The 27,957-nt window shown below is 43.4% G+C and overlaps 2 protein-coding genes across 4 annotated transcripts in view; one reads left to right on the forward strand and one right to left on the reverse strand.

The window, feature by feature from the left end:
* Nucleotides 1-335: 335 nt before the first annotated feature.
* NTAQ1 (N-terminal glutamine amidase 1) lies at nt 336-27,789 on the reverse strand. Of its 3 annotated transcripts, none has more exons than XM_065400137.1 (6): nt 27,722-27,789; nt 21,622-21,721; nt 21,117-21,167; nt 16,948-17,096; nt 16,452-16,576; nt 336-615 (listed from the first exon to the last, which is right to left on the reverse strand). In XM_065400137.1, the coding sequence occupies exons 2-6, from the start codon at nt 21,622-21,624 to the stop codon at nt 509-511; spliced, it is 435 nt and encodes a 144-aa protein (XP_065256209.1). In that variant the 5' UTR covers nt 21,625-21,721; nt 27,722-27,789; the 3' UTR covers nt 336-508. The 3 variants fall into 3 exon arrangements, with proteins under 3 accessions (XP_065256209.1, XP_065256207.1, XP_065256208.1); XM_065400135.1 differs by lacking the exon at nt 27,722-27,789 and adding an exon at nt 23,964-24,176; XM_065400136.1 differs by lacking the exons at nt 21,117-21,167; nt 21,622-21,721; nt 27,722-27,789 and adding an exon at nt 17,891-18,033.
* Nucleotides 27,243-27,957, forward strand: part of ATAD2 (ATPase family AAA domain containing 2) — a 114,908-nt gene continuing 114,193 nt past the window's right edge. Inside the window, exon 1 of the mRNA XM_065400132.1 lies at nt 27,243-27,473. Coding sequence (XP_065256204.1) covers nt 27,243-27,473 — 231 coding nt within the window. The remainder of the gene's footprint in view (nt 27,474-27,957) is intronic.

Genomic DNA, 27,957 nt, shown 5'->3' on the forward strand with positions numbered 1-27,957 from the left:
TGATTAGAGAGGAAAATCATTGTGGTATATTTCCAAGTTGATTTTTTTAACTTTGTATATTCTGAAGAAAATATTGAATGTACTCATATCTAAGGCCTTGATCCTGCAGTTGGATCCATGCAGGCAGATCCTTACATTGCTCAGACTCTCATTAAAGTCAATGGGCTTCACACAGGCAAAAGCTTCTACCTATAAGGATGTAGCTGCAGGACTGGGGTCCAGTAATCTCAGCTGACAGATTGAAGTTTAAGTGTAGTAGGGTCAATACAGATGCTGTAGAATTAGTCCGATCCATTATATAATTTTTAACTCTTGTTATATAGTCAAAATAAAATATTTTATTCAGTTCATTGCATTTTTGATCAATTCTTGTATTTGACAAAACAATAAATTTCATAGAAATAAACCAATTTATAAACAGAATGACAAGAGCAACCACAACAAAACAAAAAAGGGAAGCTGATGTGTCCTTTGTTTACATCACTGTCCTTTCAAAGTGAACCTGAAATCAGCTCTGTCTGCCATACCGATCCACAAAGTCAGGTAGCAGAAATACTGAGCCCCATCCCACCTTGGGATTCATACTGATAAAATCATCCAGGTTCATCTTGGAATCTAGATAAGGAGCACAAACAGAGAATGTTAGAGTCCTAAATAAGGCATCTATTTAGCACAGGAATGCATGAACATTATTTGTCAATCAAATGCAGACAGAAACTTGTTTTGATGGTAGGGATTAATATACACATACATACCAGTAAAGAGCTCATGTCAAGAGCTTCTTCCCTCTCATGAAAAGCCATTGAATAGGGAAAACACTACTCAGAGGGAATTCTGCAAATTGTAAGATACCTTCATAGTCTTCATTTCCCGTTTTCAGGATGTAGCATTTGTCTCTGATCCCTATCTGCTCATGTCAATAATTTCGTTACCTGACCAGCATTTTCACTGATTGAAAGAAAGAGTATGTAGGAAAACGATAGAGAATTGCAGCAGTCCTAGAGGGCACTTATATCATGCCACGGAGTTGTAGTGCAGGATAAAGGGTGACCAAAACTAGAGAATTAAAAAAAGGACTGTTATAGTAAAAACTACGGGTCCTACGGCATCTCTCTATTCAAGAAGAGCCTGATCCTGCAAGGTCCTGCGAGACCTTGCTCCTATTTAAGGGCCTGATCCAAAGCCTATTGGAGTCAACGGAAGCTTTTCCATTGACATCAATGGGGCATTAGATCAGCAATTAATAGGAATTAGAAGGTGCTGATCACTTCCTATGAGATGCTGATCAGCCTCGAGATCATGCCCCAACTAGGAAAACAATTAATGGACTTCATCAGGTCCCATGAACTCATTTGAAAGACTCCCACTGACTTTGAGTGCTTTGGTTCAAGCCCTAAATTCTGAAACCAGAGCCATGATAACTTGGGGGAGACAGTTGGGAGATGCTTGTGTAATCTCCACGTCTGATTTTAACATTGAAAGGGAGGAAAATCAAGTAAGAAAGAATACAGCAATGGAGAAAGGAACAGTAGTGGGTATGAGAATGGACCTTAAGAGAAAAGATAGCGCCGATACCAATGAAGCTAACAGTCAAGTAGGCGATACTGGCAGTAGAATGACAGTACCTAATAGGGCGAGGACTGTGGGCAAAGCAAAGCAGCAAAAGCAAAGCAGCAAAAATTAAGATGTTTGTACACCAATGCAAGGAGCCTAGGTAACAAAATGGAGGAACTCGAACTACTGGTGCATGAAGTGAAACCAGATATTATAGGGATAACAGAAACATGGAATAGTAGTCATGACTGAAGTCGAGGTATTGAAGCATATGTGCTGTTCAGGACAGAAATAAAGGTGATGGTGTAGCATTGTATATTAATAATGAGGTAGACTGTAAGCAAATTAGAAGTGATGAAATGGATAAAACAGAGTCTATTTGGGCCAAAATCACGTTGGGGAAGAAAGCTACTAGAGGTTCCCCTGGGATAGTGCTTGGGGTATGCTACAGACCCCCAGGATCCAATTTAAATATGGATAGAAACCTCTTTAATGTTTTAATTAAATAAATACTACTGGGAATTGTGTGATTATGGGAAACTTTTACTTCCCAGATATAGATCAGAGGACAAGTGCTACTAATAATAGTAGGGCCCAGATTTTCCTGGATGTAATAGGTGACAGATTTCTTAACCAAATAGTCGCTGAACCAACAAGAGGTGATTCCATTTTAGATTTGGTATTGGTGAGTAGTGAGGACCTCATAGAAGAGCTGGTTGTAGGGGACAAGCTTGGTTTGAGTGATCACGAGCCAATTCAGTTTACACTACATGGAAGAATAAACAAACATAGATCTGCAGCTAGGGTCCTTGATTTCAAAAGGGCAAACTTTAAAACATTAAGGGAATTAGTTAGGGAAGTGGACTGGACGGAAGAACTCAAGGATCTGAATGTGGAGTAGGCTTGGAATTACTTTAAGTCAAAGTTGCAGAAACTATCTGAAGCCTGCATCCCAAGCAAGGGGGAAAAAATCATAGGGAAGGGTTGCAGTCCAACCTGGATGAGCAAGCATCTCCAAAGCAGAAAGCCTACAAGGAATGGAAGATGGGATGGATCAGCAAGGAACGCTACCTCTTGGAGGTCAGAAAGTGATAAAGGGATAAAGTGAGAACTGCCAAAAGCCAAGCAGAGTTGGACATTGCAAAGGGAATTAAAACCAATAGTAAAAGGTTCAATAGCCATATAAATAAAAAGAAAACAAGGAAAGAAGAAGTGAGACTGCTAAGCACTGAGGATGGGTTGGAGATTAAAGATAATCTAGGCATGGCCCAACACCTAAACAAATACTTTGCCTTAATTTTTAATAAGGCTAATGAAGAGCGTAGAGGTAGTGGCAAGGTGGCAAATGGGAACGAGGATACGGAGGTAGAAGTTACCACATCTGAGGTGGAAGTCAAACTCAAACATCTTAATGGGATTAAATTGGGGGCTCCAGATAATCTCCATCCAAGAATATTAAAGGAACTGGCACATGAAATTGCCAGTCCAATAGCAAGGATTTTTAATGAATCTGTAAACTCGGGGATCGTACCCTATGACTGGAGAATTGCAAATATAGTTCCTATTTTTAAGACAGAGGAAATAAAAGTGATCTGGGAAACTACAGGCCTGTTAGTTTGACCTCAATTGTGTGCAAGGCCTTGGAACAAATTTTGAAAGAGAAAGTAGTTACGGACATAGAGGTGAACAGTAATTGGAATAAAATACAACATGGTTTTACAAAAGGTACACCGTGCCAGACTAACCTGATCTCCTTTTTTGAGAAGATAACTGATTTTTTTACACAAAGGAAATGCAGTAGACCTAATCTACCTGGATTTCAGTAAGGCATTTGATACAGTTCCACATGGGAAATTATTAGTAAAATTTGAGAAGATTGGGGATTAATATGCGAATTGAATGGTGGATAAGGAACTAGTTAAAAAGTTCTGGAACAGCCTTCCAACGGGAGCAGTGGGGGCAAAAAATCTAACTGGCTTCAAGACTGAGCTTGATAATTTTATGGAGTGGTAGTATGATGAGACTGCCTACAATGGCATGTAGCTGATCTGTGACAGCTAGCAGCAAATATCTCCTATGGCTGGTGATGGGACACTAGATGGGGAGGGCTCTGAGTTACTCCAGAGAATTCTTCCCCAGGTATCTGTCTGGTGGTCTTGCCCACAAGCTTAGGATCTAACTCATCGCCATATTTGGGGTCAGGAAGGAATTTTCCCCAGGTCAGATTGGCAGAGACACTAGGGGGTTTTCGTCTTCCTCTGCAGAATGGGGCATGGGTCACTTGTGGGTTTAAACTAGTGTAAATGGTGAATTCTCTATAACTTGACATCTTTAAATCATGATTTGAGAACTTCAGTAACTCAGCCAGAGGTTAGGGGTCTATTACAGGAGTGGGTGGGTGAGGTTCTGTGGTCTGCAGTGTGCAGGATAATCACGATGGTCCCTTCTGTCCTTAAAGTCTATGAGACACAAAAACCCCTTCCGTCACTGTCGGTAGTATCAACACTACGGTGCTACCTGCCGCTGTAGCATAGTCATAGCCCTAGTGTATTTAGTGTAGTGCCCTACTGCTGTATTTGTGCTTTTTTTAAACATGGATTATTTAGATACGTCAGAGCCAAAGCCTACTGTTGTTTAACTGATAGATCTACAAGTACAGTATATAGGGTAAAATTCACTTCAGCTGCATAAAGCCCAAGTAATTAGGCTTATACTGGTGCAGTGCACAAGGGATTTAGGGAGGACAGAAACCACTCAACGGCAAGGTAGGGCTGCAGCCCATCCATAATCCAACCCCTGCAGGTACTATTCAATCTCTAGGCTGGAATATCAGCTTCCGCCCCTCTGCACGCACTATGTACTGGGATTCGCAGTTTGTCTCCATCCAAGTACTAGCCAGGCCTGGAACTCTTTAATTTCCAAGATCAGATAAGATCAGGTGCATTCAGTCTGGTATGGATGTCTTACACATTATATAACAGCCCCTTGGATCCATCTAATCACAGTTCCCATAGCCCCTCCTCCAACTCCAGTTTTCACTCCAGCCTATTGTAGGGTCTATGCATAGTGACAGCAAAATAATTATTTTAAAAGTGTTCCTTACATGGTAAACAAGTCCAGAGAGACATTTTAGAAGTTGAGTTACAAACTTCGGGGGTGAGGAGGAAGAGGGTGATGGGGGACGGGAGAGAGAAAGTATTTTTAAACAAGGGAACACAGGTGCAGCTGTAAGCAACGTGAAAGGGTGCTACCATATAATCTTTTAAGGGAGTAAAAAGACTCTCCTAAACTTAGCTGACCAGAAAGGTCTTGGGCAGCCTATAAAAACAAACAATTTTAATTAAGGGATTTTTTTCTTTTAAAAAGCAGGACAGAACTTCCAAGTCAACTGTGATCAACACTGTTTCATGGATTAGTCAATAAATGGCACTGAAGCTGCATGACAGCTGGCTTCCTTTGCATTGCAAGATATGCAATCAGACCTCTCAATTTTTTTTATTAATAAGGAAGCCCTGCATTCTGATAAAATTCCCTCTTTCCCATTATTATATCTATTTGTTTTAAATCTATATTGTGCCATAAGTTTACAGTGCCTTACAACTTTAAAAAACTGCTAGGCAAAAGATATTATCATAATCCAGATAAAGTCCTTCATCTGAGGTTCTAAGGCCTAAAGTGGAACGGGAGAGCTAACACACAAGAACAGAGTGCAGATGTTATTGCTGACAACCCACGTGGTTTTTCAGAAGGGACTGGAGTGAGAGCTAGTAGAAAGGCTCTTCCAAGCATAGGGGGTGGCATAGAAGAAAGCAGGGGTGAGAAAAGACAAATTGTGTTTACTTTCTGGACCCAATCCTATTTAGGAGCAGGACCAGGCCCTAAAGATGGAAAATGTTGCCGAGACACTGATTGAATGAAATGGCTGTTTGATTTGCTTGTTTTTGCCTATCCACATAGCAACACTTATTCTGACAGAACCATTTTAGTAGAGCCACGCACAATATATTTTATTACTGCGGCCATGCCTGTGCATTCTGGGACTCTTAAGGCATGTTGTCCATTATGCCTAACACACTTGCTATGAGCAGGGGCTTATGGATACTTTACAAATACTAGGCCATACACTGTCGGATGGAGTTAGTAACTAATACAGCTGCAGTGCTTGTGGTTTCTGTCCATAGTGAGTAGACTGCAATGATTCAGCTGAACAAGAACTAAAGAGCTTACTCCAGATTTAACAACCCCATGCTAGAGCTATTCCAGGTATTTACAGGCATTGGATGCAAGGTGCTGTACATCCTTATACTAGTTACAAAGAAAAGACAGACTGTGATTTTCCAAGGAGCCTAGACGTGGGCTATAAAGGAGATGTTGGGTGCTTTTGTAACTCACGTGCTTCATAAGGATATCTCGTTAAGAGATCTATGGGGAGTGGGTAGGAATGAGTCATTGTTGCTAGGCAGATGTACAATTAGCACTCAACACTCAGAAGTTTCTGGAATTGGGTGTGATAGTTTTTGATATGCTCAATAGGATTGAAGTAGCTGGACTCAAGACTCCATGAAGGCAAGTAATCAGGCAGCTACTTTACAAAAAGCCATGTGCCCTGTGTGGGTTGAGAGCAGCTGAGCACAGGAGCAGAATGCAGGCTGTTTTACCCTAACTGTGAAGCATTTAGGTTAGTGATATTTTTAACCCCCCAACAGGGAAGCCCTGGCAGGGTTAATTATAGAGAGGAGAAATTGGGAGGGAAAACTTATTTCCTTCATTTTAATTGTATGCTTGGAATGTTGCTTGATTTTAGCCAAATTGGTTTTTTATTTAAATTCTCTCAACTACTCTGATGGACCTATTTTTCTCTTATTTAAATGTGATCATGGGTAAAGAGTCATTTACATTTTGCTATTCTCAGTTTTGTATTTTTCTTGTAATGGGTTTATTTTAAAATCTATATACCTACTTAAGTGATTTCAGCAGAGGAGGAGGAAGAATGTGCATGGATTCCATTTGAAGATTTCTACCAGCAAGTGGAGGGAAGATGTTAATTTTGACTCAGCAGACTGTATAGATTTTGGTGATCAAAGACTATAACTGAGACAGGTGAACTCAACCTAAGATTTTGGGAACTCTGAGTTTCTTCTCACTGTATTTCTGTGGGGACTGATCTGTTTAGATTTGTTTTCTTTATTTAGGTATAACTGTGAAGCTAATGGATGTGGATTATAAAGTAACCATGTTATGTTGTAGAAATTGTTGTTGTTATTATTAATAATAATTATGATTCTTTAGAATAAAATTTTATAAATTTGATACTTAAGTTCACTCCTTTTGTTCTTTTGGACTTGATTGTAGAGGTTGACCCTGTGCAATCCTTGTTGAAAATCCTCAATGACTGAATTCTGGGTCTCCATGTGCTTTTCTATGGCAGTTGTTTTTAGGCATTAGGAGAAGGGCAGTGAAGTAAACTCTAGTCCACCCAAAGGTTACTCTTTGAAAGTGGGAAGTTTGACTAGTGCAGCATGTAGACTATGGGTAGCCAAGTACTGAGATTCAAGAAAAGGGAGGCTCTGTAGACATGATCAGAGCAGCGGGAGAAGAGAATCTGCAGTTAGATAACAATAATAGTGTGGAATTATTAAATGGCACATTAAACTTGCCTCTGCTGTGTTCAGGTTTACTTCAGCAGGGCTTGTTCCAGGAAGTTTCCAGTTTTTTACCACTGAACCTTTCAGTCACCTTTAACTTCTAACTGTGTAGTTTTAATAATAAGCTCTACAGCATGTAAAGAAAGCATGTAAAGAAAGTTCTAATGTTATGTCCTTGGTTGCTTTCATCCTGTTTTTCTCCTTTGCTCACACAAAGCTCATATAACCATTTTTTTCCTTAGATAAAAATAACAGCAGGTTAGACAGCGTGTATGTGCTGCTCTTTTGCTCACTGAGGCTTTCTTTGTTGGGTTCACTATGATTCTACTATCACCACTGGGAGAAGACAAAGGCGGAAGCTGCAGATATCTACATAGCTTCAGTCTAGCAGCCTGCATGTCTAACATATGTGTCAGATACAATGCCCTCCAGCTTTTGTTTCTCAGCTGTCTTATCCACTCTTTTGGAAAACAAAATGCATCATTTACGATCACCCAGGGACTCTAACCAAGAAACCTGCTGCACCAATCTTGTAGTGTGCTACCCAAAACCTGGGAAGACTTCAAATTTGAACCATGGTTTGCAATGTAATATTCAACTGTTCGTAACAGCTCTAAGTAGTAAGGCCATCTGTTCCAGGACATTTTGAAATGCTTTTTGGAAGATATATTTTATGTGGTCCTGCAGTTAGAACTGTGATCATATCAGAGCTCACAAGCTAAGTAGGATTAGGCCTGATCAAGACATGTATGATAGACTCCAAAGGATAACCCAAATGCAGTATTGCCAACCCCAAGTTTTTAAAAATCATGTTATCCTTCCCCACCCCAAATTAGGGAACTGATTCTTAAAAATCATGATTTTTAAACCAATACATTTTGGGTTCTTTTTATTTGCATTGGGCTTTCTGAGCCTTTTGGGAATTTACTTTGTTCATGTTTTCAAGCTTTTTCTTTGCAATGATCAGGATTAGAAACTTTAATTTTTAAAAATTGAAAGTGAGATTCTCATATAATCTCCTGATTCCAACTTTAATTAATTAAGCTGGGGCTGTAATGGAAATATCATGAGGCTTGTGAAAAAATCATGAAAGTTGACAATCCTGCAAATGGTACAGGAAGTTATATTGGTAATGGCTGTTGGCAGTCCTCTGCCTTCTGAGTCATTATTGAACCAATGCCTCATTAGGTAAAGGTTTCAGAGTAGCAGCCATGTTAGTCTGTATCCACAAAAAGAACAGGAGTAGCTCATCTTAATGGCTCAAAAGCTTTTCAAAAACAGACTCCAATGAGAAACTGCTGAACTAGAATTAATTTGCAAACTAGATAACATTAACTTGGGCTTGAATAGAGACTGGGAGTGGCTGGGTCATTACACAAATTGAATCTATTTCCCCATGTTAAGTATCCTCACACCTTCTTGTCAACTGTCTGGAATGGGCCATCTTGATTATCACTACAAACATTTTTTTTTCTCCTGCTGATAATAGTTCATCTTAATTAATTAGCCTCTTAAAGTTAGTAAGGCAACTTCCACCTTTTCATGTTCTCTGTATGTATATATATCTTCTTACTATATGTTCCATTCTATGCATCTGATGAAGTGGGCTGTAGCCCATGAAAGCTTATGCTCAAAAAATGTGTTAGTCTCTAAGGTGCCACAAGTACTCCTGTTCTTTTTTATTAGGTAAAGGCACTGTACCATTATTCAGAGGAGATGGAAAACAACTCCTGACCACTTGGAATCATTAAAAATCCATGCCATTTTCCATAAAAGTGGTGGTGGTAGTCCCAGTGTCCTGGCCTAGTCAAACTGGATAACTGCATTTACTGTATCTACATTTCCATTTGACATTCTTTGTCACTTCCTGTTCTGAAGTGCTATGAGCCATTAAGCAGTTAAAGTGGAAACATTTCAGTAACAGAAAAAACAAATTCCTGTCTTTTTCAAGTTTTATAAAAGCTTTTGAATCCTTCAAAATGAAAGGAGCTATAATGTAATTAATATTGAAAAATACAAATATTTTGTAGGAGCAGAGCAGCAAAACTATGTTGATCTTCATCATTAATAAAGTGTAAACAATTCCTAGATATTATGGTGATAAGTGCTTTAGAAATACTGATACATTTAGAAATGTATCAATCTTTTTAATATATTTTAAAAGGGTGCTCACTTTAGTAACATCCCAAGGGAAAATATAGAGCATGCAGCAAACAGTACTAATATAAAAAGGTCTTCTCTGTGACTTTGTAATTATCTTTTTACTAGCTGTAAGGAAATCAACTACTCTAAATTATGAAAAAGAATACACTAATACAAAAGTAGAAAAACAGATATGGTGCCTTATAAATAAACTGATATAAAACAATAAGCAGGAACCACTTTGCCGACCACTGAAATGCAGTAAATGCTAGAGTGAAATGTGTTAGCAATTTAATGAAGAAAGTGAAATACCATATCTAACTGAATGAAGCTGCATGGAGAATGTAGTTACCTGAACTGGAATTTGGTCAGGACACTGGGGTGAACACCCATAAGCTCTTTACTGATCACAGGAGGTCAAACCCCTCAGTTTTCTATCCCATTTGGGGGGGGAAAGACCCCTCCAGTAGAACAGTTCCCCTGTAACACAGTGCTGAAATTTTGGCCTGGTCTACACTACGACTTTAATTCGGATTTAGCTGCCTTAATTCGAATTAACGCTTGACCCGTCCACACAACGAAGCCATTTAATTCGAATTAAAGGGCCCTTTAATTCGATTTCTGTACTCCACCCCGACGAGCGGAGTAGCGCCAAAATCGAATTTGTCAATTCGAATTAGCGTTAGTGTGGCCGCAATTCGATGTTATTGGCCTCCAGGAGCTATCCCACAGTGCACCATTGTGACCGCTCTGGCCAGCAATCTGAACTCGCATGCACTGGCCAGGTGGACAGGAAAAGCCCCGGGAACATTTGAATTTCATTTCCTGTTTGCACAGCGTGGAGAGCACAGGTGACCACAGAGAGCTCATCAGCACAGGTAACCATGCAGGCTGATAATCGAAAAAGAGCACCAGCATGGACCGTACAGGAGGTACTGGATTTGATCTCTATATGGGGAGAGGATTCAGTGCTAGCTGAACTGCGTTCGAAAAGACGAAATGCCAAAACTTATGAAAAAATTTCCAAGGGCATGATGGAGAGAGGCCACAATAGGGACACAGATCAGTGCCGCGTGAAAGTCAAGGAGCTCAGACAAGCCTATCAAAAAGCAAAGGAGGCAAACGGTCGCTCCGGGTCAGAGCCGCGGACATGCCGCTTCTACGCTGAGCTAAATGCATTTCTAGGGGGGGCCGCCACCACTACCCCACCTCTGACTGTGGATTCCGAGCTGGGGATAATCTCATCAGGTACACCTGATGATTCCGCGGAAGGGGAAGAGGAGGAGGAGGAGGACGAGCTGGCAGAGAGCACCCAGCTCTCCGTTCTCCCCAACAGCCAGGAACTGTTTCTCACCCTGACTGAAGTACCCTCCCAAGCCTCCCAAGCCAGCACCCAAGACCATGACCCCATGGAAGGGACCTCAGGTGAGTTTACCTTTTAAAATATAAAACATGGTTTAAAAGCAAGCATTTTTAATGATTAATTTGCCCTGAGCACTTGGGATGCATTCGCAGCCAGTACAGCTACTGGAAAAGTCTGTTAACATGTCTGGGGATGGAGCGGAAATCCTCCAGGGACATCTCCATGAAGCTCTCCTGGAGGTACTCCAAAAGCCTTGCCACAAGGTTTCTGGGCAGTGCAGCCTTATTCCGTCCTCCATGGTAGGACACTTGACCACGCCATGCTAGTAGCAAGTAATCTGGTATCATTGCCTGACAGAGCCTGGCAGCGTATGGTCCCGGTGTTTGCTGGCATTCAAGCAACATCCGTTCTTTATCTTGCTGTGTAATCCTCAGGAGAGTGATATCGCTTAGGGTAACCTGGTTGAAATAAGGGAATTTAATTAAGGGGACTGAGGTGGCCGTTCCTACTGGGCTGTTTGCCTGTGGCTGAAAAGAAATCCTTCCCTGCATTTAGCCAAGTGCAAGGGGGGGGGGGGGAGGATTGGCCCAGAGCTTTTCGCGTTTTGCTAGCAGGGATCTTCCCTGATACCAGCCAGGCGGTGGGGGGAGGGATAAAGCACTCATCCCAGAGAATTCATGGCGGGTGGGGGGGGGGGGGGTGTTAGTTTGGTTCCTGCAGGGATCTTCCCTGATACCAGCCACGCGGTGGGGGGAGGGATAAAGCACTCATCCCAGAGAATTCATGGCGGGTGGGGGGGGGGGGTGTTAGTTTGGTTCCTGCAGGGATCTTCCCTGATACCAGCCACGCGGTGGGGGGAGGGATAAAGCACTCATCCCAGAGAATTGGATGGGGGGGGGGGGGTGTTAACCTTCAGCAGCAGAAAACAAGCTAACAGGAAAACTGCAGCACAACGGGCTTTGCTTGGTATGTGGGAAAGCAGGGCGCAGAAGCCTAAAGACAGTGGCTTACCATGGCAGCATGCAAGGTGAATTCTGTTGCCCCGACCTGCGTCTGTGATCTCTAGCAGCAAAGCCACAGGCACTCAATATTAAGAGGCAAAATGCGACCTTGCACAGAAATCACATGTGCTATGTAATGTGAATAGTATACACCGTGAAAGAGTATAAGCATTGTTCTGAAAAATGTATCTTTTAAAAAAATTCTCTCCTTTTTTCACTCCCTCCAGCAGGTGCAAATGTTTCAAGCCTCCCTCCTCCTTCCCGAAGGCTATCCCAGATAAGGCGTCGTAAAAAAAAAACGAGAGAAGAGATGTTTTCCGAAATCATGCAATCCACCAGGAATGAAAGAGCTCATCTGAATGAGTGGAAGGAGACGGTTTGCAAGTATAGGAAAGAAGCCAGTGACCGTGAGGACAGGAGGGACCAACGTGAGGACATGAGGGACCAACGTGAGGACAGAAGGGACCAACGTGAGGAGAGGAGAGACGCTCGAGATGAGAGGTGGCGGCAGGAAGATCAGAGGAGTCGGGAAGCAACGCTGGGGCTGCTGCGTGAGCAAACAGACATGCTCCGGCGTCTGGTGGAGCTTCAGGAACGGCTGCTGGAGAACCGAGTGCCGCTACAGCCCCTGTATAACCCCCCTACCTCCTCACCATGTTCCATAGCCTCCACACCCAGACGTGTAAGAACACGGGGGGGGAGGCTCCGTACACCCTCCCATTCCACCCCAGTGGACAGCCCAAGCAAAAGGCTGCCATTTTTTTAACCTTTTTTTACTGGGCTTTTCCTTCCCGCAGATCCTCCTCCCAAACCCCACTCAGGTTCTGTGCCGCTACAGCCCCTGTATAACCCCCCTACCTCCTCACCATTTTCCATAGCCTCCACACCCAGATGTGTAAGAACACGGGGGGGAGGCTCCGTACACCCTCCCATTCCACCCCAGTGGACAGCCCAAGCAAAAGGCTGCCATTTTCTTAACCTTTTTTTACTGGGCTTTTCCTTCCCGCTGATCCTCCTCCCAAACCCCACTCAGGTTCTGTGCCGCTACAGCCCCTGTATAACCCCCCTACCTCCTCACCATTTTCCATAGCCTCCACACCCAGATGTGTAAGAACACGGGGGGGGGAGGCTCCGTACACCCTCCCATTCCACCCCAGTGGACAGCCCAAGCAAAAGGCTGCCATTTTCTTAACCTTTTTTTACTGGGCTTTTCCTTCCCGCTGATCCTCCTCCCAAACCCCACTCAGGTTCTCTCCCTCTTTTTATAATCAATTAATAAAGAATAAATGATTTTTAAACAATGGTGACTTTATTTCCTTTGAAAGCAAGCTGGGGGAAGGGGGAGGGTGGGTTCCTTACAGAGAATGAGTCAATAAAGGGGGCGGGTTTTCAGGAAGGATAAACAAACATAAATTTCACACTGTAGCCTGGCCAGTCATGAAACTGGTTTTCAAAGCTTCCCTAATGCGCAGCGCTTCATCGTGTGCTCTTCTAATCGCCCTGGTGTCTGGCTGCGAGTAATCAGCAGCCAGGCGATTTGCCTCAGCCTCCCACCCTGCCATAAAGGTCTCCCCCTTGCTCTCACAGAGATTGTGAAGCACACAGCAAGCAGTAATAACAATGGGGATATTGGTTTGGCTGAGGTCTGAGCGAGTCAATAAGGATCGCCAGCGACCTTTTAAACGGCCAAATGCACATTCTACCACCATTCTGCACTTGCTCAGCCTGTAGTTGAACAACTCCTGACTCCTGTCCAGGCTGCCTGTGTATGGCTTCATGAGCCATGGCATTAAGGGGTAGGCTGGGTCCCCAAGAATAACAATTGGCATTTCAACATCCCCCACGGTTATTTTCTGGTCCGGAAAGTAAGTCCCTTGCTGCAGCCGTTTAAACAGATTGGTGTTCCTGAAGACGCGAGCGTCATGAACCCTTCCCGGCCAGCCCACATGGATGTTGGTGAAACGTCCCTTGTGATCCACAAGTGCTTGCAGCACCATTGAGAAGTACCCCTTGCGGTTTATGTACTGGGTACCCTGGTGCTCCGGTGCCAAGATAGGAATATGGGTTCCATCTATTGCCCCACCACATTTAGGGAATCCCATTGCAGCAAAGCCATCCACTATGACCTGCACATTTCCCAGAGTCACTACCTTTCGTAGCAGCACCTCCATGATTGCTTTGGCTACTTGCATCACAGCAGCCCCCACAGTAGATTTGCCCACTCCAAATTGATTCCCGACTGACCGGTAGCTGTCTGGCGTTGCAAGCTTCCACAGGGCTATCGCCACTCGCTTCTCAACTGTGAGGGCTGCTCTCATCTTGGTATTCTGGCGCTTCAGGGCAGGGGAAAGCAAGTCACAAAGTTCCATGAAAGTGCCCTTACGCATGCGAAAGTTTCTCAGCCACTGGGAATCGTCCCACACCTGCAACACTATGCGGTCCCACCAGTCTGTGCTTGTTTCCCGGGCCCAGAATCGGCGTTCAAAGCCTATAACCTGGCCCATTAACATCATAATCTCCAAAGCACCGGGGCCCGCGGTCTCAGAGAATTCTGTGTCCGTGTCCATGTCCTCATCACGCTGGTCGCTGCGCTGCAATCGCCGCCTCCTCCTCCTCCTCGCCTCTTTTTTCTGGTCCTGTGTAAGCATAAACTCCACGAGAAAGCGCGAGGTGTTTATAATGTTCAAGACTGCGTTCTGGAGCACAACGGGATCCATGCTTGATGCAGAATGGAGTCTGCAGAGTTCACTCAGGAAAAAAGGCGCGAAATGGTTGTCTGCCGTTGCTTTCAGGGAGGGAGGGGGAGGCTGTACCCAGAACTACCTGCGACAATGTTTTTTGCCCCATCATGCACTGGGGTCTCAACCCAGAATTCCAAGGGGGGTGGAGACTGCGGGAACTATGGGATAGCTATGTAAAAGCTACCCACAATGCAACGCTCTGGAAATCGATGCTACTATGGTAGCTTGGACGCAAACCACCGAATTAATGGTGCCTAGTGTGGCCGAATACATTCGAATTTACAAAATCGGTTTCCTAAATTCGAATTATATAAATTCGAATTAATCCTGTAGTGTAGACATACCCTTAGTTCACTACTGACTGAGGGAAGAGTGCCACCTACTGATTAACTAGTAGCAAAGGAGTTCAGTTTCTTGTCCCACTTCTGTCGTCTAAGTACAAACTTTGAGCAACAGTGAACTCTAACAAATTATGTGTAGAACTTTAGTGATTTACAGGGGTCACACTGAGCTTTAGGGTTGAATCATTGGTGACTGTGGCCTCAGTTCAGCAAGGTAGTTAGGCATGTCCCTAACTTTAAGCACATGAGTAGTTCCATTGAAGTCAAGCTTAAGAACCTTAGGTAGCTGTTGAGGTACAAATACATATGTATATGAATATCTCAAGTGAATGAAGGAATAAGGCTGGAGGAGAAGAAACTGAACCTGGCTGAATAAGGAAAGGAAAGAAGAAAGTATCAGGATAGCACATACTTAAGAGAGGAAGGGAATGGAAACAAAACAAAAAAGGAAAAATATCAAGTGTTTACTAGATCAGGGTCAGAATGTTCAGGACCAAACTACTTAAGCATGTGCTTAACTTTAAACAGATGAGTAATCCCACTGACTGTAACAGGACTAGTCACATGCTTAATGTTAAGCATGTGCTTAAGTGCTTCGCTGGAGTGGGACCAGAGTGCTCAGCAGCCTGTGGGATCAAGCCTGATGGGACACGATTCAATAAAGCATCCCTACTCAAGATAAGTACATGCTTAAATGCCAAGCCCCACTGAAGACAGTGGGACTTAAGCATGTGCTTAAGTGCCATCCTGAATAGGGATGAACATCTGCACATATTTAAGTGCTTTCCTGAATTGGGGCCTGAATGATCTTTTAAAAACAAAAACAAAAAACCACCCACCGTCCTTTTTGAGCCCCCGGGCCAAATTAAAGCGTAGGCACTATAGGCTTATTCACAAAGCCCCAGCTCTTGGAGTCCCATGATGAGGTCAGAATCTTGGCTCTCTTTTTAAATTATGTTTCTACTACTCATGTATGTAAGGAAAAGCTTGAAAATGTGACCCGAGTGTAACTGATGCCCATCTGATTGGCAGACAAACCTAAAACATTAGTTCTGAGAGGTGTGAACTGTCCCATTCTTCTTAACTCTGATGCCTGTGCCACCCCAAGGAGAGGCAGGGCCATAGCATGGGGCCAACATGTGGGATGTGCCTACAGTCCTGGGTTATCTTAACTCAGCCCTGTGGATGACATGGACACATACTTTCTTCTTGTGAAGACTGACTTGCATATGAGAGGCACAATCTGAACACAAGTCTGAGACCCAGGAACTCCGAAATTCCAATCCCAAGTCTATCAGAGAATCACTATGTGATTGTGAACAAGTCACTTTATCCTCTCTGCATCAGTTCCTAATGAGGGAACATTAATGCTTACTTGCCCACCTCACACAAGGTGTTGTGAGGATTAGCTAGTTAATGTTTGATAAATGCCAGAAACAGTGTTGAACATTATATTATCCCATAGGTACATGCAAGATGCGAGTTCATATTTTTTTCTGATGAAATAATAAAGCACTTTGTCTTGAAAGGAAAGGTGGCAGTGCTTTCACAGTATATTATGGAAGCATAAATATCACTTATGCAATTCTTTGGCTTTATTTTGTTTCATTTCCTCGACTCAAAAGGAACAGGATTTTTTGTTTTGGGTGTGGAATGCTATTTACCTGCAGTTTCAATGCAAGGGTAGAAAGGAGGAGGCTTCTGCCAGTGTCCACTGGCATCTTTCATGTGGGATCGGTCAGAAGCAAATGTCTTCAGATACAAATCTGCTCGAATCAGTCTGATTTTTCTAAACAAACATATAATTCAAGAACGTACTAAGTGATGGAGTCATGTAATACTGTATTAGACATTACTAACCCAGAGCCTGTTCCTGCCCTTTAAATCAAATTCATATAGTTTAGTGGTATATTAATAGTGTCAAGTAGCTGAATGACTAACAGGAAGCAATGCAAGGAAATAGAAAGTTTTATTGATGGATGAACGATTGTACCTTTAAGGTCAGGATCATTAGAAGAGCAGTGTGGTGTATTTAATTTCCTGCACAGTAACAGATTATACGTAGGTGACTATGCATACAAAGAAAAATATCAACTGCATCAATTGTTGGGGCTTGCTTTTGTAAAATATTCTGTACCATATTTGTTTTAATTTTCTCACCTTCTAAATCCTGGAAGAAGAATATCATCTGATTTAAAGGCCTCCTCAATGTAAGTGTCAAATGGACATGGAAATGGCAACACTGTGTCAAGATCATAAATGAAGTTCTGGTCTCCACTTGAAACATGAAGTAAAACAACATGGTAATCCTAGGAGTAAAGATCATTGACAGTTAACTAGACAGTTGTAAATGGTCATAGAGAAACCTCAGAGTTATTAGGAAAAGGGAACAGAAATCACCCCCAAAGCATAACCCATAAGTGATGGCGCAGAGATGAGCTGCAACTGTGATCTCCCCCCAAGTCTGTCCAGTGGATACTCTTTTCCAAGTGGAATTCCACAGCTTATCCCACTTTAGCCTGGATCACCAGGGTGAAATGCCATCTACTCTCACCATCCTGCCACAGGTACAAGGCAAACAGTGCTTTATACCCTCTTGTCACCTGAATTGCACTCATGAGAGGCTGCAAGTTTCACTACCTTCACCTCTCTCTGGCCCACAATTCTACCACTCTAAGACTGGATCCCAGGATAGCAGCCTGCCTGTTTTCAGCTGTAACAACACGACAGAGCCAACTGCAACTGGAACCAGCAAGACACTCCTCTTTGGGTACCTGTGACCCAGGGCTGATTAAAGTGACTCCAAACAGCTTGTGTCCATTCACCCAAAGGTACACAGCACACAGGGAGAAAAAGTTAAACCTACAACAGTCCTGCACACCCAAAGTTTGCCTGCAAGTGATCACCTCTCTCAAGCTTAGGCAGCAGAGCTGTCTCAGGCACAGCCTTAGTTCCAGAGCCCTGTTGAATACACCACCAAAATAAGTTTTGTCTCCCCAAGCAGCTGCTGCCTGCTTCCCCACCCCCCTTTCCTCTAGGCTAGGGGTTGTAATTGCTTAGGCCCAGATACGTTGATTTCAGTGGGAATTAGGAACCTAAATACCTTTGAGGATCTGGACCTTAGTGTTCTTTTGGTCTTGGTCTCTGGCCTTGAAAAAGCAGGACTGTCACCTTTCTGATCACAGGCAGGTAAGGAATTTTCAATAAATAGTTCACCCATTCCTTCTGTTAAGGTCCCTTGGTATTCTCCCTAGAGATACCTTATCTTTGTCAGTTTCATTTCCTGTTTGCTGCCGCCTAACGCCTCCCTCCCCAGTTTGATTTAACTCTAGGCAGTCAGACAGAATCTCAACCAGGGAAACCATACAAAATAATACAGATATCTCCTTAATTTCCACACCCTAATACAATAAAATATTTGAATTGGATAACATGTCCTTTGTGTTCATCTCAATCCCAACCAAAGGCTGGCACAGATAAAAGACGACAACTTGCCTCTTTATGAAGTGATTAGCAGGTAATTTTAATGCTGTGTTTGACTCATTTTGTACAATTAATCACAAAGAACTGTAACCTAGTAAAGTGAATACAAAATCCACTTATGGAAAGAGTTTGAGGAGCTTTCTTATGACATTTTCAGTGCTAAACAAGCCTAGCTATTTGGAGCAAGAAATTGAAAAAATCTTAGGCAAATTATTTTGCAATACTAATACACGTATTGGAAATGGAGTTGTGTGAAACAACAAAATTTAAAAAAGACGGAATAGTGATGATGAGAACAGGGAAACCAGCTATAAGCTTATGCAAGTTTGCATTTCTAGTTGCATTGTCTACCAAAAAACTTCAATTCAATACATTTTGGTGGGAAACACTTAAAATCTGTAATGGCCTTCTCTGTCCCTCTTCTGCCTTAGATCTCATTCAAAACTAATATTTGTAAAGTTGGTTTGTTTTTAAACTATGTTATTTTTGAGTCACACTTGGGGGCAGGGTGGAGAAGGGGTCTTGCAATGATATAATTAAAATGGCTCAAACAGGTTTTTTTCTGATTTTCCGAAACAATTCACTCCCAGTCTGAGATGGCATGTGCCAGTTTTAAAAAAAAATAAAGTTATAGGTACCTGAATAGGGCATTTATACTGAAAGTGCATCTTAACCGTCACTTACTAGAATATAAGATTGCTGCACCAAAATTGGACTAGTGCTCCAGTACTGGACAATTCAGAGAAAAGTTCAGTGATAATTATATCCAAAAAGGAAATTTTCTCCTAATACCATCCCACAGGGCATATCCCCTGACACATGAAGTTGTATAACGCTCATGTTTTTCTATCCCATGTACTATATAGGTTGATATTTTCATTATCCATGTAAATATCTACACTTTTTTTGGATCCAACTAGGCTCTTGGCCTCAATGCTATCTTGTGGCAATAAGTTCCACGGGTTTATTATGTGTTGTGTTAGAAGTTTTAAGTTTGTTGACTTTTGATTTCATAGGCTGTTCCATTGTTCTTTTACTATATAAGTTGTCTACTCTTAAAACGCTACATTGGTGCAGCTGCACTGCTGGAGTGCTTAAGTGAAGACACTCCTATGCTAATGGGAGAATCCCGTCAGCATAGTTAATCCACCTCAGTGAGAGGCAGTAGCTATGTCAACGGGAGAAGCTCATCTGCTGACATAGCGCTATTTACACCAGGGGTTAGGTCGATATAACTATGTCACTCAGGTGTGATTTTTCACACCCCTGAGTGATGCAGTTATATCAATATAAGTCTGTAGTGTAGACCTGGCCTTAGAAAAGCACACATGGGATGTTTTTAAGAACCTAAGAATGACCATACTGGATCAAACCAATGGTCCATTTAACCCAGTATCCTGGCTTCTGACAGTGGCTGCTGCCAGATGCTTCAAATGGAGTGAACAGAACAGGACAATTCATAGAGTGATCCATCCCCAGTCATCCAGTCCCAGCTTCTGGCAGTGAGAGGGTTAGGGACATGCAGAGCATGGGGTTGCATCCCTGACCATCTTGACTAATAGCATTGATGGACCCATCCTCAATGAATTTATCTTATTCTTTTTTTATCCCAGTTATAGTTTTAGCCTTCACAACATGCCCTGGTAATGAGTTCTACATGTTGCCTGTGTATTATGTGAAGAAGTACTTCCTTATATTTGTTTTAAACCTACTGACTATTAATTTCATCAAGTGACCCCTGTTCATATGTTATGTGAAGGGGTAAATAATACTATCTTATTTACTTTCTCTACACAGTTCCTGATTTTTTTTTACCTCTATCATATCCCCCTTTAGTTATCTCTTATCTAAGCCAAACAGTCCCAGTATTTTTACTCTCTCCTCATATGGAAGCTGTTTCATATCCCTAATCATTTTTGTTGCCTTTCTCTGTACTTCTTCCAATTCTAAAATATCTTTTTTTCAGATGGGGCAGCCAGAACCGCACCCAGTATTCAAAGTGTGAGTGTATCATGGATTTATATAGTGGCCCAGTGATATGTCTTATTATCTATCTTATGTTTAATGGTTCCTATCATTCTATTAGCTTTTTTACACTGCTGCTGCATATTGAGCTGATGTTTTGAGAGAACTATCCACAATGATTCCAATATCTCTTTCCTGAGTGGTAATAGCTAATTTAGACCCCATCGTTTTGTATGTATAGTTGGGATTCATTTTTCCAATGGCATTACTTTGCATTTATCAATGCTGAATTTCATCTGCCATTTTCTTGCCCAATCACCCAGTTCTGTGAGATCCTTTTGTAACTCTTGACAGTCAGCTTTGGACTTAACTATCTTAAGTAATTTTGTATCGTCTGCAAACTTTGCCACTTCACTGTTTACCCTTTTTTAATTTATGAATATGTTGAACAGCACTGGTCCCAGTACAGATCCTTGGGGAAACCCTGACATTTACCTCTCTCTACTTGAAAACTGACTGTTTATTCCTATCTTTTATTTCCTATCTTTTAACCAGTTACTATTTATTTTATTTAGTGTTTGACTATTTGCCAAGCCAAGCAATAGCGTTCTTAGTGGCCAAGTTACTGATACATGAGAGGACATTCCCTCTTATCTAATTACTCCTTACTTTGCTTAAGAGCCTTTGGTGAGAGACCCTGTCAAAAAGACTTTCTGAAAGGTACACTATATCCACTGGATCACCCTTGTCCATATGTTTGCGGACACCTTCAAAGAATTCTAATAGGTTGGTGTGGCCTGTTTCCCCTTATTGCTTAATGTGCTAGAGGTACTAGGGAAATGAGCATGCTATAAGGATCTATATAGAATAGAATGTCTTACCCAAACTACAGGTTCATCTCCACATCCTGACTGCTGCTTCCAGAGCGGTATCTGCAAATTACAAGTTAGAAGCTAATTTTAAGTAAACTAAACAAACATGTAGGATTTCAGTCTAATACAAGATAGGTCGGTCTTCACTGAATGATAAAATTAGTCAGCTAACGTTATATCTGCGATGCAATAATTAAGCTTTTATCAGATTGTCTTTTGGTCTTTTTGAGCTCTTAGTTGGGGACGTTGTTTTGGACCACACAGACCATTCAGTCTCGTCAGCTGATTGATAGCAGCAAAGGGATCCCTGCCATCCTCCGGTAGATGATACTTCTCCAAATGTCAACTCCAAGGCCCAGACTGCCATATACAACTAAAAGACCTGCCTTTTAGGATCTTTTCCAGTATCTGTCTGACCATGGGGCCCAGGTTAGCTACAAGGCTCAGGCCACCTATATGCCTGGACAGTGAATCGGTTTTGACCTTTGTTCCATATCACAACTCATCAACTTACCATCCTTCTCTCATTGGATATGAAAACAGCATAAAATTCTTCTAAAGGGTATTGATCATAGCTTCTGATGTATTCACAAAGTTTCCAAACATTTTCCTCACTGTAAAATATAAAACAAGAACTGTAAAAAGCTTGTTTCTGATTTATACAATAAAAACAGGATAGATGTTGTGATTATTCCACTTTTGGATTCATTTTTCTGTTGAAGACTTTTTCCCAACTCCCCTTCACAAATCTATTTTTAATCTCTAAAATGTAGGTCCAAGCTCTTATAAAAATGTTTCCACAAATAATTCATAGACTTTTAGGCTCAATTACTGTTTAACAGACAGGAGGAAGCATAATTTGGTTTACTCTGTCATGAAATGCTTTGTAATACCAAATGACTGATGTATCTAGTGTTTTGTCTTTTCCTCATTGTTTATGGCAAAGAAGTTTTGAGTCAAGTATCAACAAATTATATTATGCAACAGAGGGTCCTATGGTACCTTTAAAACTAACAGAAGTATTGCAGGTCTGCACAGCAAGCAGGAGGCTCCCAGGAACAGCTCCAAGGCAGAGGGAAGGAGCTGCTGCAATACTTCTGTTAGTCTTAAAGGTGCCAGAGGACCCTCTGTTGCTTTTTACAGATTCAGACTAACCCGGCTACCCCTCTGATACTTAACAAGTTATATTAAATACAGCAACTCCTCGCTTAATGTTGGAATTATGTTCCTGAAAAATGCCACTTTAAAAGGAATGATGTTAAGGAAATCCAATTTCCCCATAAGAATTAATGTAAATGGGGAGGGGGTTAGATTCCAGGAAATTTTTTTTCGACAGACAAAAGACACACACACACACACACGTGTGTGTGTGTGTGTGTGTGTGTGTGTGAGGCTACATTAAAAACAATGTGTTAACCCTTGAGGGCTCAGCCCAGTGTTAGTTCATCATTTAGCAGCAAGGCATTCCCTGGGAAATATCCCACCGTCTGATTCCACCACGTCAACCAAGCTTCACAATCATCGTTGCTGTATACAATATTAAATTGTTTGTTTAAAACTTAGTGTGTGTGTATATATATATACAAAAGACACACACATATATATACAGAGACACACACCGTGTGTGTGTGTGTGTGTGTGTGAGTGAGTCATGCATTGCACCTTTAAGTACGCTGCTAACCCCACTCTAAGTACACTGTCTTTTAAGTATATCAGCAAGTTGAGACAGCAGCTACTGCCAGCAAGCTCCCTCTGTCCTGAGACCTGTCGCGTCCCCCCCACACACATGCTCTGTGGAGATAGGGTACAGGAACAGGGGGGCAGGAACAGGGGAAGGGGGACACCCTGATATCAGCACCCCTCTCCCCCCCCCCCCCCCCCGGCCCTGCACAGCAAGCAGGAGGCTCCCAGGAACAGCTCCAAGGCAGAGGGAAGGAGCAGCACATGGCAGTGGGGAGGAGGGACACCTGAACTGCCCTGCACTTGATAGCCTGCTGGATGGCTGCCGCACAGGGAACTTAGGGGAGCTGATGGGGGGCTGCCAGTCCACCCTAGTTCCAAGCCCCCACCAGCTAGCTCCAATGGGCTGCTCTTCCTGCAAGCAGTGGACAAAGCAGGCAGCTGCCAAACAACGTTATAAGGGAGCATTGCACAACTTTAAAAGAGCATGTTCTCTAATAGATCAGCAACGTAACAATGTTAACCGGGACGACGTTAAGTGAGGAGTTACTGTAAAAATCTTACCTGTAAAGATAAATGTTATCAAGTGTATGTAACAGCTTTAAAAATATTTGTAATTTTTAAATAGACTTCCATCTGATGCTAGTGAAAAATATTAACAATCCCTGTATATAAAATCATTATTGCCTAATATTACTATTGTAATAGTTCTGTACAATTCCAAATAAACTATGCCACTGATAACAATAACTGGGCATGACACACAATAAATACTAATGGAACCACAAATTATTTTCTAAGTGATAAACTATCCAGGAGGCTGTACAATGATCCTGTATATTGTTATTCCCCAGTATATCATCTTCCAATAATCCCGATTAGGACACTCTGTAAATTATAGTACTCTCTAACCAATGCACCCTTTTATCCTATAATACCAAATGTTACTGTAAAAAGAATACTCTCTCTCCTGGCTCTTACGACCTAACTTCTTCCACTTTACCTCCTGCAAGAATACGTGCAGAATTTCTAACGAGAAATGGAAACATGGGAGATTGCAATAGGGAACCCTGACCCTCAGTGCATCCTCTCTTGGTGCACTTATTACTTGACCAGTCAAGAAGAAAGCAGATGTACCCAGCACGCCGCATTTCTTACATGTCTGTTGCTCCTTACCAGTAGCAGCTGGTGTACACACAGGCGTGCCGAGCAGGGGCAGCTGGCTGATAACTAGCAGCAGCTGCTGCTGCTACCCCTGGCTGTTCCATAGGTGACCCACATCCAGGTGTATGGGAGTACTGGCTAGGGGAAGGTTTAACAGGCTCATATACCAGAAGACAGCACTGGCACTTCCCCCAGCTGTATAAAGCAGCAGTTTGCTCAGGAAGTGTTTGTGGGTTGTGCAGGAAATTGGTGAGTTACAAGCAATTTCTTCCCCTAGGAAAGCCGGCTGTTATTGCATGACTACTAGGAACTCAGGCAGGCAGGAGGCATTTTAACTTGGACACAAAGCGAGATCATTTATATTGCTCTGTTAAGCTCCAGCATGCTGCATCAAAGGCAGGAGAGAGGGGAGCAGGTTGAGCCAGAAGAGTGGGGAAGGGAATTTTTTAATCCAAACCAGAAAGAGGGCAAAGTTTGAGCCAAGGTGGGCAAAAGGGGAAGCTTAAGCTCAGTCAGACGGTGGGAAGAGAGGGCTTGAGTGGGGAGAGAGATGAGACCAGGAGAGATCCTGAGAATCATAGATTATTAGGGTTGGAAGGGACCTCAGGAGATCTAGTCCAACCCCCTGCTCAAAGCAGGATCAATCCCCAACTAAATCCCCAGATGGCCCCCTCAAGGATTGAGCTCACAACCCTGGGTTTAGCAGGCCAACGCTCAAACCACTGAGCTATCCCTCCCCTGTTTACAAGGGATGTGAGGGAGAGACCAGGACAGAGGCTGAGCCTTAGCAAGAGGGTAGGGTGGGCTGGCACTGATCAAGAAGGGCAGAGGAATGGAATCTGGAGCTCTTAGTGAGGGAGAGACTGGCCCTGAGCCACAGGGAAGAAGATAGTTTCTAAGGTGCCACAAGTACTCCTCATTCTAACAAATTTATTTGAGCATAAGCTTTTGTGGGCTAAGATGTTGAGGATGAAAAGTAAGCCTGTTCACAGGGTGCAGGGAAAACATCCCCAGAGAAGTGTTTTACATCTTAATTGTACATGGCCAAATAGAGATTTGAAGTTAAATACAATACCTTTATTTCTGGTTGTCTTTTTGCTAAATCAGCGGGAAGAGATTCTTGAGCTAGTTTTAAGCCCTGAAAACTGGCAGCTTTGCCAGGTTAAGCAAGCTTTTAATGGCTGCACAAGGGCCTTTCATCTTGTGGGCCATAAAATACACAAAACAGTTTATAAAGTGCACCACACAGTCATGAGGTTTAATAATGTAAAAGACTATTTTTTTATTTTAAAAAGCTGTATTCATTGCTGTGCACTTCTCTACTAGCTATTATGTCTTGCCCCATAGTTTGGTGATGGGTAGGGCTACCTACAGGAAGGATTGTGTGGAAAGTTTGGTTTTTTTGTTTTTGTTTGCTTGTATTTTTTCCCTAACATCACAAAAAAATGCTTAATTTATTTCCAGGCCATGACACTTCAGCAAAATGCTGTTGTCACATCAAAACTACAGTAGGATCTCAAATTTTTGTGGATGAGAACACATCAGCATTTGCAGTGTTTAGCTATGAGCTTTGTAGCTGACAGTGTACTTTTAACTGAAATGTGCTAAACTTTTTTGAGAGAATGAAATTTCAATATTTAAAACTTGAGTTTGGTTTATTGTTCAGGAGGATGGAAGAAAACAGAGGAAGCAGGGGAGGGACTTTAATGAAAAATTAACCTGTTTTGCTTAAACAGTCTATTTTGGAATGAAAATGTAGTTGCACTCTTTTTGTGATGGAATATGCTGGCTGCTAGTGTTATGTCCCCATCTTAGCTGGGCCCACGAGAGCCAAAGGCCAATGTTTTCTAAAATAAGAATTTACAGATAAGCTACTAAGTAAATACAGTAACTCCTTGGATTTGCTTAAAGTAGCATTTTTCGATTTCCCCATCAGAATTAATGTAAAGGGGGGAGGATTAGTTTCCAGGGAATTTTTTTTTTTTTTGCCAGACAAAAGACATTATATACACCGTATAAGTTTTAAACAAACAATGTAATGGTGTACATAACAATGGTGATTATGAAGCTTGGTTGAAGTTGTGGAGTCAGAGGGTGGGATACTTCCCAGGGAATGCCTTGCAGCTAAATGATGAACTAACACTGGGCTGAGCCCTCAAGGGTTAACAGGTTGTTAATGTAACCTCACACTGTACAAGGCAGCACAAATGGAGGGAGGAGACAATAGACACAAAATAGACGCATGGCAGTGGCTGCAAACATTACCTGTGGAAACTTGATAATGAACCTCTGAGAGAGAGAGAGAGGTGGGCATGCCCCTTTAAGTATGTGGACCCCACTCTAAGTACACTCAAAAAGAACAGGAGTACTTGTGGCACCTTAGAGACTAACAAATGTATTAGAGCATAAGCTTTCGTGGGCTACAGCTGTAGCCCACGAAAGCTTATGCTCTAATACATTTGTTAGTCTCTAAGGTGCCACAAGTACTCCTGTTCTTTTTGCGGATACAGACTAACACGGCTGCTACTTTGAAATCTAAGTACACTGTCTTTTTAAGTATATCAGCAAGTTGAGACAGCAGCTGCTGTGAGAAAGCTCCCTCTGTCCTGTGCCCAGTCCAGCTGCAACATGTGTGCACGTGTCCTTGCGTGCCTGACTGTGCGTGGCAGAGTGTGTGTGCATCCCTGCCCCTGAATGCCCCGCACCTGGGCATTGACAGGGGGGTAATGACAGAGTGACAAGGACCCGTTGAATTAGAGCCCTGGCCTTTACAGCAGGCTCCTACAAGACCCGCACCTGCCTGGCGGGGATCTGGCTCCTCGAGGAACAGCTGTGCGAGATCTCGGGCAGTGTGTCTTTAAGGGACTGGCATTTGAATCCCCTTTCCGCGGGAAGCGATGGAGCAGGCGGGCTGAGCGCGTTTCTCTTAGCCAATCAGAGCCGGGCAAAACACTTCCCCCAACTTTGCACGCGCCAAAAATTCCAAAAGGACTCAGTACCGGTACGTGTCTCTCCGCACCCTGTCCGGGACTAACCGACAAGGGGAAAGAGAGTCCCAAGGGAGGAGGGGGTGGAACGATCTCCTCTGGTGGGGCCGCAGGATGAGTGAGTGTAACAGGAACAGCAGGTACCACACGACCTGCTCTCTCTCAGTAGTCGCACTACCCCTCTAATGAGGGGTGGAGGCGGAGAGATACGACGGAAAGGCGGTGAAGCGACGGCCCGCGGTTTGTGGCGCCAGAATTCGGAGAGAAGCCGCCGCCCCCCTCTTCAGCCGGAACAGGTCCGGCCATGGTGATGCTACGGAGCAACACGGGCAGCGGGCGCGGCCGTCCCGTCCCGTCCGCCGCGGCCGGAGGCGGCCAGGGGTCCCTTTACGACCTGATGGACTCGAGCTCCGAGTTCCTATCCCTGAACTCCCCGGCGCCCCGGAGCCGCAGGATGGGCACCCGCTCGGCCGCAGCCGCCTCCGGCAGCAAGTGCAGCAGAGGAGCCGGGAGAGCGCCGGAGGCCCCGGGCAGCGTGAGTAGCGGGGCAGCCTTGCTGCGGACGGCTATGCTGATGCGTTCTCCCAGGCCCGCCTGAAGAGCTCGATTTCCCCCGCCGCCGCAGTGGCCTCGGCGGTGACTGGGCGGGTGGGGGATGGGGGGCCGAGCTCTCCTGGCGCCGGCGAGCGGGAAATGGGGGGTGGTGTGGTGTCCTAAACTCCGCCCAGAAAACCGGGCCCATCCCCGTGGTGTGGCGGGGACTAGAGGCTGAGGGCACTCTACCTCGGGAGCCTGTGGTGCGATACTTCCGGCTTGGCTCCCCTTTGCTGGGGTCGGCTCTGCTCTGGCGTTAGGTAACCGGATTATCCGCGAAGCTGTGTTCGCTCCCCACGTGCTGGCTCCGGAGCCTCCTGCTCACCTACCGTTTGAGGGTCAGAGCTTTAGGCCTTGTCTTTAGGGTTTTAACTGGTGTGTGGGTGGGTGTGTAACATCATGGGCTCCACAGTGGAGATAAAGCA

Source organism: Emys orbicularis, chromosome 2, assembly GCF_028017835.1.
Source record: "Emys orbicularis isolate rEmyOrb1 chromosome 2, rEmyOrb1.hap1, whole genome shotgun sequence".
NCBI lineage: Eukaryota > Metazoa > Chordata > Testudines > Emydidae > Emys > Emys orbicularis.

Excerpts from the sequence above, each read along its gene's own strand:
- NTAQ1 (XM_065400135.1), bottom strand. The coding sequence starts at position 24,055 with ATGGAACAGCCAGGGGTAGCAGCAGCAGCTGCTGCTAGTTATCAGCCA. Across the intron at positions 21,168-21,621 it reads TATCCAATGAGAGAAGGATG|ATACCGCTCTGGAAGCAGCA; the intron begins GTAAGTTGATGA and ends TGTAATTTGCAG. Across the intron at positions 17,097-21,116 it reads GAGATGAACCTGTAGTTTGG|GATTACCATGTTGTTTTACT; the intron begins GTAAGACATTCT and ends CTTTACTCCTAG.